The sequence below is a fragment of the Lipotes vexillifer genome, unplaced genomic scaffold (genome assembly GCF_000442215.2).
Source record: "Lipotes vexillifer unplaced genomic scaffold, Lipotes_vexillifer_v1.1 scaffold1053, whole genome shotgun sequence".
NCBI lineage: Eukaryota > Metazoa > Chordata > Mammalia > Artiodactyla > Lipotidae > Lipotes > Lipotes vexillifer.
In genome coordinates this window covers 22,303-38,630 of record NW_006796292.1, presented here as the reverse complement: position 1 = coordinate 38,630, position 16,328 = coordinate 22,303, and the positions used below count along the sequence as shown (strand labels likewise).

Genomic DNA, 16,328 nt, shown 5'->3' with positions numbered 1-16,328 from the left:
AATTGTTAACTGGCTATGTGAAGCCTTACTGGGTATGTGGCAAGTTTGGGATCTAAAGCTACACCACCTTTAAAAGCTGATTTACCTCGTGACAAAGAGGTCATGTAGATTTTCATTACTCAAAACTTCCTCTGCGAACCTGCTTCTCTCTCACTGCATACAGAAGCAACTGCTATGCTTTGGCTAAACTATCATCTCAAAAGGCAAGGTTGTCCGAAGGCATATAGAACTTTAACGTGCTGGTACATAAATTTAGTTCTATTATTCTCTACTTTAAAGATCTTGGTTTTCCTTTTAAAATTAATCACAATGTTACTTTACTTGGCTGTGCAGAAATACTCTCTAATTATAGAAAACTTTTTTTGTTTTTTTACTTTTAGACTGAGGCAACACAGATATGAATTGAAATTCTAGAAAATATTTATCTAATAGATAATTATGTAAGTTCTAGGTACTAAGGACAAGTGTTCTAAACTTATTATCCAATTTGAATAGAATATTAATATATATTCTACAATAACCTGGAAACCTTTATAACCTGCCCTATTCTTGCACAGGAATAAGACATGCAAGTATCTAAAAGAACATTAGACCCAATAGCAGCAACACTGGCATTATTTGGAAGCCTGGCCTAAAGGCTGAGCTTTACAATAAATAGTATATTTCTCTAACTCTTGACCATTGCTCTTTGAATAGCCTAATTATACAGAGCAGTGACTTGCTGTATAGAATTCAACATAATTTCCAAAAAAGATAGTTTACAGGTTAAGTCCAAACTTTATTTAAAACTACATTTTAAATTTAACGTTACCAAACATCACAATGGGGAAAAAAATATCAAGACCAAAAAAAATGACAGAAAGAAAAAGAAAAAACCCCACAGTGTATCAAGGCTTGAATCTGTCCAGAATTCAGTTTTTGATGTTTCAAACTGCCATGGGCAGAAATTAGCACACCTACCAAAAATGCAGTGTCAAACTAATTTACATTTTTTACAGATCAAAACAGATGTTTATTTAGTACCATTTCCATATATGCAGTGACTATGTAAAGAGAGAGTTAGATGAGCCTCTGAAGACATCTCATGTACTTTGGGCTCCCACTGTTTCTGAAAAACAGAATCATAGTTAATGCCTTATAAATTACTTACTAAGTTAAGACCTTATAGAATTTAGTTTAATACTGCTGTTCTCTTCCATTAAAACTTTCACTTCTAATATAAAGTTATTACAAAAGAAACTTAGTTTGCTACAATAATTCCCTGATAACACACAGCAAGAATTTAAAAGGCAAAGGTAAGGGTTTCCATTTTAAGATGGCAAACTAAGCAGATACTTCCTCTCTCTCAAAAAGAAAACCCCACTAGAAAAAAAAAAAGAAAAGAAGTATAAAAATGAATAAACCCAGATCAACAGAAGAAGAGTGGTTGTGAGAGAACAGAGGATGGGGAACCACAACAAGTTCCCAGGATGCTCAAAGGAGATGGAGGCACAGAGAAGAGGGGAGGAAGCTGCAGCCTAGACACACTAGGACAGGCGGCAGTGCAGAGGGTACCAACTGAGTCCTAACAGGCAGAAATGGGCTGAAGACTGAGGAATTAACTGAAGGTTTGACATTTGGTTTGCACTTCTCTTCACCCTATTTCTTAAAAAAAAAATCTTGTATGAGTTTAATCAACTGACGAATTGATGAACAAAAAGAAAATCTTTGACTTTGATGCAAGAAATGTGCTCCTCTGAGTAGCCCTTGGGTTGTGCTATTAGACCCATAAAGAAGGAAATCTGGGACTATCACTTTGTTCTGCAACAAACCTTATTTATATAGAATCATCTTCAGGAAATTACAGAAGATTCAATTATTACAGTTACAAAAACAGAATGTAAGTGTTTACTTTAATAATGTTAATAACGTAAGAATATGAGTAAAACTGAACAGAGAAGGCAGAAGGAAAAGGGGAGGAGCAAGTAGTTGGGTAATGACCAAAGTTGATGGAACTAGAAAATGTATATATTTATAAGAACAACGGTAACAGGAAAACCAAAAATAATATAAACACTGAAAGAAGAAGAGGTGGGTCTAAATACTTTCCATTTGGGAGACAGGAAAATTATCTAATTTTTAAAATTAAGAAAAATTATAAGAATAGTATTTAGAGATCTAGAGGGTCTCCTCCAAAAGAACTGAAAACCAATAATTAAAAGAAATGGGCTCTTGCCAATCATCACTAACTGCTTTATACCTTTCTTTCTTAAGCCATGTGCATATATTACTTTGTTAAAACTAAAAGCTTCCCTGGTGGCGCAGTGGCTGGGAGTCCGCCTGCCGATGCAGGGGATACGGGTTCGTGCCCCGATCCGGGAGGATCCCACATGCCGTGGAGCGGCTGGGCCCGTGAGCCATGGCCGCTGAGCCTGTGCGTCCGGTGCCTGTGCTCCGCGGCAGGAGAGGCCACAACATTGAGAGGCCCGCGTACCAAAAAAAAAAACCCTGGGGTCTTTGCTGATGGGGGTTTGGCATTAGTTTATTAGTAGTAAAAGGAAACCTTAATATAAAGTCTCCCCTAGTGTTGGGTTGCATCCCACAGGCCTACAAGGCCTATGCTTGCCCAACTTCAAGACCAAAGAAAGAGCCTGGAGTCAGCAACAGAGACATCACTGGTTTAATGGACGAGGGAGCTGACCTGTCTGAAGCAAGGTCCTGGAGCGACATGCCAGCGTGTGCGGCAGATGGCAGGCAGAACATGGCGGCAGTCTTCACGGAGGGGGGGGGGGGGGGGGGGGGGCGGGGGATCCCACATGCCGTGGAGCGGCTGGGCCCGTGAGCCATGGCCGCTGAGCCTGTGCGTCCGGTGCCTGTGCTCCGCGGCAGGAGAGGCCACAACATTGAGAGGCCCGCGTACCAAAAAAAAAAACAAAACAAAAAAACCCCTAAAAACAGAAAAAAATTATCTGATAATACTATTTTATAAATTGGGCAGCTGAACAAATTTTTATAGAACTACGCTTCCTTTCTAATGTTTATCCTAGATATTCCAGGTACTAGTAGCACATTTAAAAAACAAAACAAAATGACGGTATCAAGATGCAGTAGCTTTTCAATATGATATGGTTAAAAATGGTAACTCTTACCAGGTTCTTTTAGTGTCTGAGAATTCCCAGCTAATTCTTCAGTTTGCATTTCACGTAATATTTCACCAGATAAATGGTTTTTCTGTTCTTCTTCTACCATTTTCTTCCTTAGATCTGCCTTTAGAATGAAAATTAAAAATACAAAATCATTTTTCACCCTAACAGTATTTGTTATATAAAGACAACTTTAATTAAAGAGAGCAAAATACCTCTGAATATATTGTCAGTTTAAGTGGTAAATCTTCAACTTTCACAAAGTCTTCTTCATCAGATTTTTGACTTATGTTACCAGATTCTGCTTCCTATAAGATTAACAAATTATATTTAATGACGGCAATCCACTCTATCTCTGGATCTAAACCAAAGTAATCCATATCTTTAAAGATAAAGTGGATTCTTACATGTGTATATATGTCAGTAATTCTATCATATTTACTTTTCTTCTATATTCAGCTCAGTGAATAGAACAGAAATCTAGAGTTCACGGGAAGGGCTACACACTTGCAACTATGGGCACACAGTCAAGCTTTTCTGTCCCCATTTTATAAAACAAAGAGCCAGTTCACACAGGTTAGAGGAAAAAATAGTAATAGTAATACTGAGGGCTAAAATAATTAGAACTACTTTTATTACTTGATATGTTTATAGAATGCATCAGAACTGTATCCAGCAGAATATAAGTAAACATTTACAGTCTTCCTTCCTTCCTTTTTTCTTTCTCTCCCTCTTCCTGTCCCTCTCCCTCTCCCTCTCTCTCTTTCTGGCTGTGTTGGGTCTTCACTGCTGTGTGCAGGCTTTCCCTAGTTGCGGCGAGTGGGGGCTACTCTTCGTTGCGGTGTGCAGGCTTCTCATTGCGGTGGCTTCTCTTGTTGCAGAGCATGGGCTCTAGGTGCATGGGCTCAGTAGTTGTGGCTTGCGGGTTCTAGAGCACAGGCTCAGTAGTTGTGGTGCATGGGCTTAGTTGCTCCACAGCCTGTGGGATCTTCCCAGACCAGGGCTCGAACCCGTGTACCCTGCATGGGCAGGCGGATTCTTAACCACTGTGCCACCAGCGAAGCCCCTACAGACTTTCAGTATCAACTCCAGAGGTTCAAACAGAAAGATGAGGTATGAACTTAGTAACTCACAAAAGTTACTAAAAAACACCTCACACTGTTTTCCTGAAAACTTAAGTCTTTTAATTCTCCTAGTTCTTTGATTTTTAATAGTATCATCATTCTACCAATTACCCAGTAGAAACCTCAGGCTTTTCTTTTTCTTGAAACATTTCTCACCCATGTCTCTCTATTCAGCTCATTTTGTATTTATATGATAATGGAGGCTCCTAACACAGCTTCCTTGACAACACTTCTTACATAGTCATCGGATTCATCTTCAAAAACAGTGACTTTGGGCTTCCCTGGTGGCACAGTGGTTGAGAGTACGCCTGCCGATGCAGGAGACACGGGTTCGTGCCCCGGTCCGGGAAGATCCCACATGCCGCGGAGCGGCTGGGCCCGTGAGCCATGGCCGCTGAGCCTGCGTGTCCGGAGCCTGTGCTCCGCAATGGGAGAGGCCACAAAAGTGAGAGGCCCACGTACCGCAAAAAAAAAAAAAAAACCAGTGACTTTGACCATTTCACTTTCTTGCGCAAAGACCTTCAGTAGTGTTCCCTGCCTAAAATTCAAATTCAAGACCCTCTAAGATCTAATTTCAAGTTAATTTTGATTGAATGCCTCCTACAGTAATTCTATGCACTCATCAAATGATAACAAGAACAAATCTAGTAAGTAACTTTCACAGTTTTAAATGCAAAATTTTACAGGTAGTGAAGCAAATAAAACAATTAAGAGAGTTACTCTTTCTATGAATGTTTTGAAGTATTATAAGCCCCCTTGCTGAGAAGCTGTGAAATCATAAGTATATCTTTGGGCAGAAAACTGATGTTAATTTAAAAACATGTGAAACACATTCTTTAGACCTAAAGGTACATTATTACAAATCCCTTCATTTTTACTGACAAAAGAAAGTAAAGTATATATAACATATACAGCCCAAGGATCCACCAAAAAAAACCTATTTGCTATAAAATTAAATTGAAACAAACGTCCAGAGTAAAACTAAACTCAGCTACTTACATCATAAATGCAGATTTGCTAGCTTACTTTTCTGTCATTCCCTATACAGAGCTAGGGACTCTAGTGCTGTCAAACTTTATTTCCCATCCCAAATGTAAACTTTCAGGGTTATCAAAGATTATGAAGTGTTCCAAACTGTTGAGAAGTCAAGCGTGGATAGCGTAAGAGATGATTCACATATCACTACCCCTTTAGATCTGAACTTGAACTCCCTCAAGGTTTCCATATAAAACTCATCTCTTTGCTTCTCAAAACTATGAAAAGTGGAATTTTAGGTTTTGAGATGGTCATCTTAATTCACTATCACTCTTCTGTTCAAGTTTAAAATAAATCTGAGTAAGAAATAAAAATGTTCTGACAGTTTCTAAACCTAAACACAGAGTTGTGTTTATATACTAGAAATGTTAACCTGAAAATGAAGAAATATGCACAGAAATGAAATGCAAATGATACATACATAGTCATTCACTAACACTGGAGATTCAGTATCAGGACTTCCAGCCAAAGAGCTTTCAGGAGTTTCCTGGGCAGATTTAACTTCTTTGACTCTAGGCACCAAGGTTTCAATTTCAGTTAAAGGTAAAGGCAAAGTGTTAGGCTGATTAGATGAATCGATGGTAGTAAGAGCGTCCTTTTGGACAGTGCTTTTTAAAGGTTGCTCATTTTCCAAGATATTGAGGTAACAGGGCTTCACAGGAGTGCTATCTTGGTCATCTGTCATCAAAAGAAAGTCTTAACATTAGTGTAATACAACTGTCATTAAATTTACTATTATACCAAATAAAGACTAAACTGTATAAATGAGAGTAATCAAGACATTTAAGACCCAAAAGAAAAGGCAACTAGAAATTATCCTTATCAATGGTTCCCAAATTTATTTGACCAGATTCATCTGGGGATGCTTTAAATATTAGATACCTGAAATGCACCTGATTTCTAAAGAAATAGGATTTTCAGGAGTAAGGCCCAGGAATGGGTATTTTTTAAAAATCCCCCACATTGGTATCTAAAGATACCTTGCTTACAAAATTTTTTTCTGTATTTAAATATTTGTCAACTATTCTTTAACAGCTGTTTGCAGAAACAAAGCCCTCATGTTTTCTACAAAGGATTTATGGAGGAAAAAAAAGACATACATCAGGTCCAAAACACCTCTGAACTTCTAATGGAAATTCAAAGAATTTAGATTTTTTTGTTTTTAGGCACATAAAGGGCACTTCAGATAATCTTAACATTGAAACTTATTTAGATTTCTTACCTTTACTAGTAGTGGGTTCTTGTTCTGATGGGACATTTTTGCTTTCTGCTGATTTTTCAAAATCATGCTGTGGAACCTGGAAGGAAAAAGTTGTCTTAATAGTAGGGCCTAAATATATGGTCACTATACAGGAGATGCTTGGTAAGTGTGGTATGTCCACCCTGAGACCTCAGACAGGGGAATTTTAAAACACCTCCTAAAAGTGTTTCAGGGAGGAGGCGGTAGTAGCTGCAGTTCCAAGGCAGCTCAGTACAAGGGCTCCTCTTCTTAGCCTCACAGTAACACAAGGAACTGAATGTTATGGACTCCACTAGTTTTCATTGTTTTTTTTCAGACCAGACTCTATCTTAAATGAAACTAAAAGACACCTGTTTATATGCAGAAGTTAAGTGAAAGGAAGAGGAAATGACGAGGAGGAAAGAAAGATGAACAGAGCTAAGTGCCTTCTGCAAGAGGACAGAAAACTGAAGACTCACCTCATAACTGGGTGTACCAGAGTCTAGGAAGGAAGGAGTACAGTAGTGGGGTGGGAGCTGGTGACAAGGGGATGGTGCTGGTGGTTGTTTGAAGCTGTTTAAGAAATATGTGGACGTTTAGATTCCCTCCCCCAGGCTCAACAGAAAATGGGAGATTATGTTTTGAAGAAAATGAACTAGTGAGCCTCAGACCAGGGGCCACCAGGGAAGGGGTAGGCTGCAGAAAGCACAAGTGAAGACAGGATAAAGTGTCACACTGAAACAGAAAGATCTAGTGCAAGTCTGTATAGAGGTGGGACCCTCAGCCCTAATCCTACGCCTAACTGCAGAACACCAACAGCCAAGGAGGCAGAAGGAGACTGGAGGACCCTCCCTACTTTGGAGAAACTAAACCACCCCAGAGAAAAGACCAATAGGAATTAACATTTGCGATTTTCTGTCAAAAAGCTATACACCGAGCTACCCTATGGTGAAGCCCAAAAGAACCCCAACTGGCTTTCTGATGTATTATTATTCTTTAATATAAGCACCAAAGGTACAGTGGATATTTAAAGAAAGCCTCTAGGTGGGTAAGAGAAAATATTGCTTCGATGAAGTAACAGGGTGCTATAAAAAAGTAACAGTCAGGAAAAAAGTACTTAGAAATTAAAAATACAACAGTTGAAATAAAAATAATTTCATATAGGTATTATGGTCAAAGAAATCTCCCAAAAAGTAAAAGAGAAAGAGCAATGAGACAATAAAAAAGAGGAGAAAATTAGATCAACCCATGAGAGCTAGTAGTAACGTTTGATAACATTTATTCCAGAAGAAAAGAAGAGCAAATGGTAAGGAAGAAATAAAGGAAATAAAAGAAAATTGACCGAACCTGAAGAACATGCTATATTGAAAAGACAACTGAATACCTAGTGTAGTGAATGAAAAAAGACCTGCAATGACGTATATCACTGTAAAGTTTCAAAACTCGGAGGGGGGGGGGGGGGGGGGAGTGGAGGGAAAGCTTCTAGAGCTAGAAAGAAGAAAAGATATACACAAAGAATCGGAATAAAGAAAGGCATTGGCAACACTGAAAACTAGAAGACAAGGAAACAGTGCCTTCAAAGACCTGAGGGAAAATGATTTTCAACACTGAAGCATTAAGTTTTCTTAGACAATATAAAGTCTCAAAATATTCTTTGCATTCTTTCTTAGAGAGCTACTGGAAGATGTGCTCCACAAAAATGAGGTAATAAACCAAGGAAGAGAAAGGCAAGATTTGATTCCAGAAACTGAGATCTAATAGAGAACAACAAAGGGCATTCCCAGGCTGGTAGCTATTTAAAGGGCTAAAGAAGAGCCAAACCCAGAAGGGAGCAGGAAAGGAGAATGCTCCAGGAAGGACAAAACTGACTAATTGATTCATGTAGAAAATTCTACTGAGAGGTTTATAAAACTACTGATGGGCATAGCAAAGACTTGGGTTTGTGATGAAAGAAAAGAGAGTAAATAAAAATATTGAGACAATTATTAAATTCAGGTGAAAAAATATATAAGACTTAGCGATAAATAATATTTGCTTAGCTCAACAGTCAGTAATATTTACATAGTTTGGTTAAATCTAAATATTTGTTTAAATACAGATTTAACCAAAAGGTATAATTAAATGAGGTGGACAGGATTAATATAATTAAATGAGGAGCCATAAGTGACCTAAAAATCTTCACCTGCTATAATAGAAGTCAGTAGGTAATGCCTAATACATAAATGAATAAATACACACACATATTATTCAGATGTAAGGAGGTAAACAGCAGAAGAAATCATACAAAATTTTGCCTCTGGGGCAGGATGAAGTGAAGGTAAGAAAGGGAATGATTTTATTTTGTTACATACCACTTCCACGTATAACTAGAAAAAATAAAACTTAAAAATCCAGATCTTCTGAAGTAATCACATAGTTTTTTAGGACTTGTTATCAAAAAAACATTTTTTTTGACGTGCTTTAAATATAAACATTGCTAAATACAAAAATAATAATAGTGTTTAGGATTTCAATAAGAATATTAAAGTAGTTTGTATTCATGAAAATGAGAATGGTGAAGTTGTAAATTTTAACATCTGTAAAAAGAATCAGCTTTTCAGTAGTTACAGTAAGACTGGTGGAGGGTGTGTTAGTCTGCACTGGAATACCTGATCATCGTGTTCATTTTCTTCTGTAGTTTCAGTGTTAGCCTGCAGTGAAGTCTGGACATCTACAGGTCCCTCTTCAAATTCTTCTATTTCTTCATCTTCATTCTCATCTTCTCCACTTCCATAATTAGTCAAAGCCTGAGTTTCAGCTTTGGACAAATCTAAGTTGAGTAATAACACAATTTTTAGTAAAATTTCAGCACTTAAATCTTAATAATAGCTACCATTTATTGCATTCCTGCATTGCTCAAGTGCTTTACATACAGTATCTGAAATCTTCAAAACAGTAAGCACTAGAAAACTGTGGTGTAGAAAGGACAGGTAATTTAGTCAGGGTCACACGGAAATTCAAATTCAGAGTTGTTTGACACCTAATTCTATAATCATTCCACTCCACCAAACTGTTTCAATAAGCGATCTGTAAAGAACTTATGTATAAACCTAGTCTAGAGCCTTCAGACTTACTAATAGACACTGGACATTCTTCACTTTCTTCATCTTCCTCTTGATCAGAGACATCAGAGCTCACATTTTTGGGACCATCACCATCATAAACCTCAGATGTTTGAGTCTGTTTAACTGTTTCAGTCTCATCCTTGTCCTAGCACAAATAAATTTGAGTAATTAATTCCTTAAAGTACATTTTTAAAAGGTATATAGTACGTCTACCATAAAAATTAATAATAATTATCTAATAAAAATATAAAGAATCATTTTAAATTTAGTTGTTTTTAAAAGAAAATAAAAGTTTGTCAGAAGAAAGGATATTTTATGATATACTTTGCTCTCAAACATTAAGGTAAAAACTACTTAAATTATTTAATCTTTTGTTTCAAAAGAATTATTAGCACATACTTTGTCTTCATCATCAATTTCTCCAGCAGGTGAGCCATGATCTCCTTCAAGAATCCTTTTGGCCTATAAGCAAATCAATTAAGCAGAACTTAGGGGTAACCATTCATCATTACACTTAAGTACTCAGTAAACCTTAACAAATGCTGCACTTTTTAACCATCATCCAAAGAGTTGAGTGTTTTCTTAGAAATGTAAATTCAACTTTCATTTAAATCTTTTAAACGAACAAAACAAAAAGCAACATTGTCTACCAGACATCTCCTTGGATGTGTAAGAAATATCATGAACTTACTAAATCCAAAACAAAAATTTTGATTCCTTTCCTTCCCCCATCTTCCTTCAGTCTTCCCAATCTCAGTAAATGGCCCTTCATCCACCCAAATGCACAAGCCAGAAAACTAGGAACCAGCCTGTACTTTACTTTTATTATCCACACTGAAACTATCAGAATGCATTATTGACTCAATCATCCAAAGGTATCTGTTGTTACACACTCAAAGATAAGACACATAATTTCTTACCTGGACTATTGCAACAGCCTTACAACTGGTCTCTCTGCTTCCATCTCTACTCTTCCACAATTCCAAATCAGTATCATATCCAGACAAATCTTAAACTGAGATTATGTCACTCCTCTATTCCAAACTTTCCCATGAGTTTCCATCATGCTTACAACAAAATAAAATGTAAGGTCCCTACCACAGTTTCTAAGGTTCCATAACTTGGTCCTACCTACCTCTGTGTACCTCATCTCCTACATGCTCGTCTCATTTAAAGTGTTCCTGCCTCCCTGGCCTTCTCTCTGTTCTCCAAAACACTCAATCCTGCCTTAAGAGTCTTTCTTTACACTTAACAGTTCTCTCTGCCTGGAATGCTCTTCCCTTTCATCTTCATTATAAACTCCTCTTGTCCCTCCATGGCTTACCTCACTTTTCATCCCCTGAAGGAGCCTCATGATTCCGCCATCTAAAGCAACCCTTCCTATCATTTTTTTATAGTATCATCCTCTTTTATTTTTTTCAAGCTCTAAGCAATGACTGAAATGATGTGAAACTTATTTATGTCTACAATAAAAACATTATGAAAAGTGTGAAAAAGATGGCTTGACTTTATCCACTTTAGGTTTCAGGAAGAAGGGTTATCTGTTTCTGTTTTGGGTCTTGACCTGCCTTCCCTCTCATGATAAGAGTCAAGAAAAGGGTGCTTGTCTAGGGAAAAAGCCTCCTGGTATGCCTTAAGTTGAGGGGAAAAAAACATCCAATTTCATATGTGATCAAGACTAATTTAACAGGGTATAAGCAGCTACAGGGATATACAACCAAAGTACTAACTAATAACAAGCATAATTGTTGGCTGCGGTGATAAATACTCCTGGGGCATCTACTGGGATTGGCAATAACTACTGCAGACAGCTGGCCAAGGACCGGATCCCAGCCCTCCTCTCTCTTCTGGAAACCTGCGTAAGTGGCAATAGCATGAAGTGGCTACCTGATAATTCCTGCCACCCGTTCCTGCCTGCATTCCTGATTAACTCATATTACTAAAAAACCTACTTTTGCTGACGTCAAGTATGATTTTAGTTACTCATAATGATCAAGAACGATATTTATATGCTAATTATAACTACTCCTAAAATCAAAATGCATGTAATTTACCTCTTTTGCGTAAGACTGTATCACTCCAGCTGCTTCTATTTTCCTTTTGCATCTCTGTTTAACAGTTATACTATTATTATCCAAATCTTGCATGAGTTTAAAGAAAGCCAATTCATTAAATAACACTTCAGATATCTCTACAAGAAGATCTTCTCCACAATCTTTCAGTTTTCTGCCAGCAAATTTTGCCAATGAATCCTGTTCAAAGATAAACCAAATAGCTTTAAAGATTACAGTAAACTTCAATTGTGGGTAAAGCAATACAAATAATTAACAAGTTTAAATTATAATACTCACCAATGAAAAAACAATATTATTACTTTTTAGTATTGAAAAACTTAAAACTAATGGCTAAGACAGGCTAAGAAAAGATATATTAATATTACTAAAAACATGACTAAGTGGGAATATTGCTAGTTCTGCTTACAGAGTATACAAAAGAACATATGGTCATCTATAGCTTTAGTCCCTATGTAATATAACTGCCAGCCACAAATATATAAGATAAGGGATTCCTAATCTCAGAAGAGGTCCCACACAGTACCAGAGGATATACATATAAACCACAGTGAAAAGCTGAAGTGCCATGAGAGAAGAAAATACCATTAGAATACTTTTCAAGTTTTCCCCTTTATGTAAGGCAGCCAATCATTCTAATTTAAATTTTCTCTTCAAAATCAGTCTAGGACTTCCCTGGTGGGGCAGTGGTTGAGAGTCCGCCTGCCGATGCAGGGGACACGGGTTCATGCCCCGGTCCGGGAAGATCCCACATGCCGCGGAGCGGCTGGGCCCGTGAGCCATGGCTGCTGAGCCTGCGTGTCCGGAGCCTGTGCTGCGCAGCGGGAGAGGCCACAACAGTAAGAGGCCCGCGTACCGCAAAAAAAAAAAAAAAAAAAAAATCAGTCTGAAAGTAAACTTTAGTTCTATTTAAGCTGAAATATAGCATCATCAAGTGAACAAGTCTGCTATATTCTACAGTTTTTACAAAACCACTTTTATTTTTCTTTCTTCCTAAAAATATGGACTATGCTATTTAGAAAACAGGCAAACAACTATAATGCTCAGTGCCCCCTCCCTCCCAAAAAACTACCTTATCTAGCACAGTGATGGAGAGAAGTACAAACCCTGGGTCCTTCATGAAAAAAAATTCACTGAATAGGTTTTGTAAGAGAAAAAGTAGAAGACAGTAATTTAATCTCTACCTCAAGAAGAATTTTCAACTCTGGGCAAGATTTAATGTAAACTAACTTTTATTCTTCATGTAGGTCTCCTTGCAAAAAAAATTAGGAATACGAAGAAAAGCAGTCAGATTTTCTTAGACTTAGGAAAAAAAACCTTGCGTGCAAATTAATATATGGAATCTTCCCACAATTATAACAGTAGACAAAACTGAGGAAGGGCTACATGGATCCTGATCAACAAAAACATTTAAAGGATCAACAGTTTTTCTTTCAACCTGACTCTAAAATGGAGTTTTTTCTTTCTGTAGGAATAAGTTACCTAGTTAAATTTATAAAAATGCATTTACCTAAAAATTATCCTAAACATTTTTAAACAATGCGTAACACCACAGATGTCTTACATTCCTTATGTGTTAGTACAACTAGATTAAATAGAGCCAGGACACTTTAGGATCTATTACTATAGATTTATATATATAGATTTATATAGATTATTATAGATTTCCTGAAATTTATACTTCAGTCTTATTAAAAACAAAATGAAAAATTGTAGTGATGGAAAAGCACATCAACCTAGGGTTTTTAAAAATTTGATGGACAAAGTGAAAATACTATCTCTAAAACCAATTTAAATTAAACACAGAATAGGAAGCAAGGAAAAATTTTACAGGAAAATTCTGTAATACAGATGAAAAGAAAAACATATTTTCTAGTTTGGAACAATAATACACATCACTGAACTATCTCAATGGGAAAACATACCGGTGAATTTAACTGTCAAGATGTTTATTATATGGAGTAATTACGGTATCCCTACTCATTAACACAGGGGTTCTCATCCTTGGCACTGTTAACATTCCACAAGGTGCTACTACCAGCCCCTCCCTGCCTGTTGGTCTGAGGACACTGCTAAATGTCTCCTGGGAGGCAAAATTGCCCGCAGTTACGAACCACTAACCGTCGCATAATTTAAAGTTACTGTTACAGCCTAAGAAGTCTCTACAATCAAAAGCTAGCTTCAGGCTTCTACAATTTCCCAGATTGGTAAAAAAAATTATTTTAGAAAATATAATGGAATACTTTTTAAACAATTCAAACTTGAAATGCTCTTACTGGGTAGGAGAAAAATCAAAACAAAATTTTATTAGAGTTGGGACAGGCCTTAGAGATGATAAAGTTAAATGAAGACACAGGCCCTAATCCAACTTTTTTTAACTAAGTAAGCAATAACCTAAGAAGTATTAAAACGTCATCCCAAATGGATGCTAGAATGAATATCTACTTGAATAAACTGTGTAATGCCAGAAAATGGCAGAAAAAAAAAATCCTAACTGCATGGTACTTATTGAAGTCATACAAGTACAAGCTCTTACCTGTAGTATACTTCCAAGTTGTTTATGAAAGAACTTTACAAACTCTTTGCTCTCATCGTTTTGCTGGGTAAGAGTCAAAACCATGCGTCTTACTGAGGTTAGAAGTTGAGAAGAGCATACTTCATCCATGTGCTCCTGAGAAAAGTCCTAGTTGGTTAGGATATAACTTATCTTGCTTAAAAAAAATATTAATCCACGTAATGACATTGTATTTTTTTTTTTTTTTGCATAAGCTCTTCAGCTTTTAGATGCACACTTGGAAACTTCGTTCATAAGAATAGCCAAACTCCCCCCTACACACATTAAAAGGTTTGCAAATTTTGATTCACTATAGCAGATAACAGCTAGTAAAAGAAACTGGCTGATTCAACATTTTCCATCACTTCCTTTCTGTACTTTAAGGAACTACTCATGCCGTGGTTTCCATATTGCTTGTATTCCTATTTGCAGTTCAGTTCATTTCAACTACTCTCACAACCACACTTCACCTTCCACCCAACTTCCTCTGCGTTATCTTCTAACTTTTCTAAGCCTTGGCACTGCTGACATCCTGTGCATTGTAGGATATTTAGCAGCCCTCTGGCCTCTACCCACTAGAAGCTCATGGCACCCTCCACTCTCCCAAGTTCTGACAACTAAAAAACATACCCAGACATCACAAAATGTTATTAGGGTCAAAATCACAGCCAGTTGAGAACTACTGTCCTTTCTTAACAAGCCCCTTTGGGCAACTCTCTTCATCACCTTAATCTTCCTTTAGAAGCATGTGCAATCTACATAATAATCCAAACCAGAGTTAACTTTCTGAGGTGAGTCCATAAAACATCCTTATCAAGAAACCTCAAGGTTCTGATCCTCTTTCTGCCACTAAACTCATTTGGGCAGGTCCTCTAACCTTGACTCAGGTTAAGTTTGTGGGGTTTTCTCCCTTCCATTAAATGTGTGGCCAAAGGTGGCCAAACGAGACGATGTCTAAGATCCCTTAAATCTAAGGATTGAAGCTCATTTTTTAAAAATTCATGTGTCAAGGCAGGCAATTAAAAAAAAAAGACAACATGGGCTTCCCTGGTGGCGCAGTGGTTAAGAGTCCGCCTGCCAATGCAGGGGATACGGGTTCGTGCCCCGGTCCGGGAAGATCCCGCATGCCGCGGAGCGGCTGGGCCCGTGAGCCATGGCCGCTGGGCCTGCGCGTCCGGAGCCTGTGCTCTGCAACGGGAGAGGCCACAACAGTGAGAGGCCCGCGTACAGCAAAAAAAAAAAAAAAAAAAAAAAAAAAAAGACAACAGTCCCTGTCTTCAAGGAATCAAATACCAGTGGAGGAGTCGGATCATGAGCACATCAATCACTACAAGCTATGCACTGTCCACTAGGTGATACTTTTAAACTGCAGGGACTGTTTCTTACTCATCACCTAGCACAGTTGCTAGCTCACAGGAGATACTCATTACTTGCTGAATAATTAAGGATCATAAAAGAAGCACACACTAGGTGCCCTAAGGAGCTATGGTAGCATATCAGAGCTCTGAAGAAAGGTCAGTCAGGCAGAAAAGAGTGACAGCATTTTATATTTTCAATGATGACTAGTTGCACAAAGGGCTGATATATGAAAAAGAAATGGCAGGTATAGGAAATGTTCAGTAGTTTGAAATGAGTATTTATCTAGATGGAGAGTAGTGAGAGATAAAGCTGGGAAACTAAACCATATGCAGTGGTGAAATCTCTCGACTTCAAAGATATGAATTAAGGTTATGCTATTGGAGAGAAAGAAGTAAAACTAACTGCTCTCAGGGGCAAAATCAATTTTTTTAAAACATCAATTTTTGACTCACAGGTGATAGAGGGTAAGAGAAAGTTAGGAAGTCTAGCTTAGGTGACTGGGTGTAAGGCTGACACTAACAAAGAAGTTCTATAATCTTACCCAAAAAGTCAAGATTTGAAGTGAAATGAGACATCATAAAATAGTTAAAATCAGACCATTAGTCCTACTCATTTTGTTGGCCTCAGAAATTGTCTGAAATGCTAAATTTAGTAGGGGATCCTTATGAAAGGATATAACTTAATCAGACACAAAATTGTAAATGCAATAAAATTTCCTGAGATGGTCGCATTCCCTACA

The 16,328-nt window shown here is 37.4% G+C and overlaps 1 protein-coding gene across 1 annotated transcript in view; it reads right to left on the bottom strand.

Annotated features, from left to right (window-relative positions):
- Positions 1-1,082: 1,082 nt before the first annotated feature.
- The window catches only part of LOC103084483 (pericentriolar material 1 protein-like), a 37,317-nt gene continuing 22,071 nt past the window's right edge, over positions 1,083-16,328 (bottom strand). Inside the window, exons 9-18 of the mRNA XM_007468487.1 lie at positions 14,213-14,347; positions 11,659-11,856; positions 10,004-10,066; positions 9,614-9,749; positions 9,149-9,309; positions 6,504-6,579; positions 5,703-5,959; positions 3,338-3,430; positions 3,129-3,246; positions 1,083-1,108 (exon numbers count right to left, since the gene is read on the bottom strand). Of these exons, the coding sequence (XP_007468549.1) occupies positions 1,083-1,108; positions 3,129-3,246; positions 3,338-3,430; positions 5,703-5,959; positions 6,504-6,579; positions 9,149-9,309; positions 9,614-9,749; positions 10,004-10,066; positions 11,659-11,856; positions 14,213-14,347 (1,263 nt within the window). The remainder of the gene's footprint in view (positions 1,109-3,128; positions 3,247-3,337; positions 3,431-5,702; positions 5,960-6,503; positions 6,580-9,148; positions 9,310-9,613; positions 9,750-10,003; positions 10,067-11,658; positions 11,857-14,212; positions 14,348-16,328) is intronic.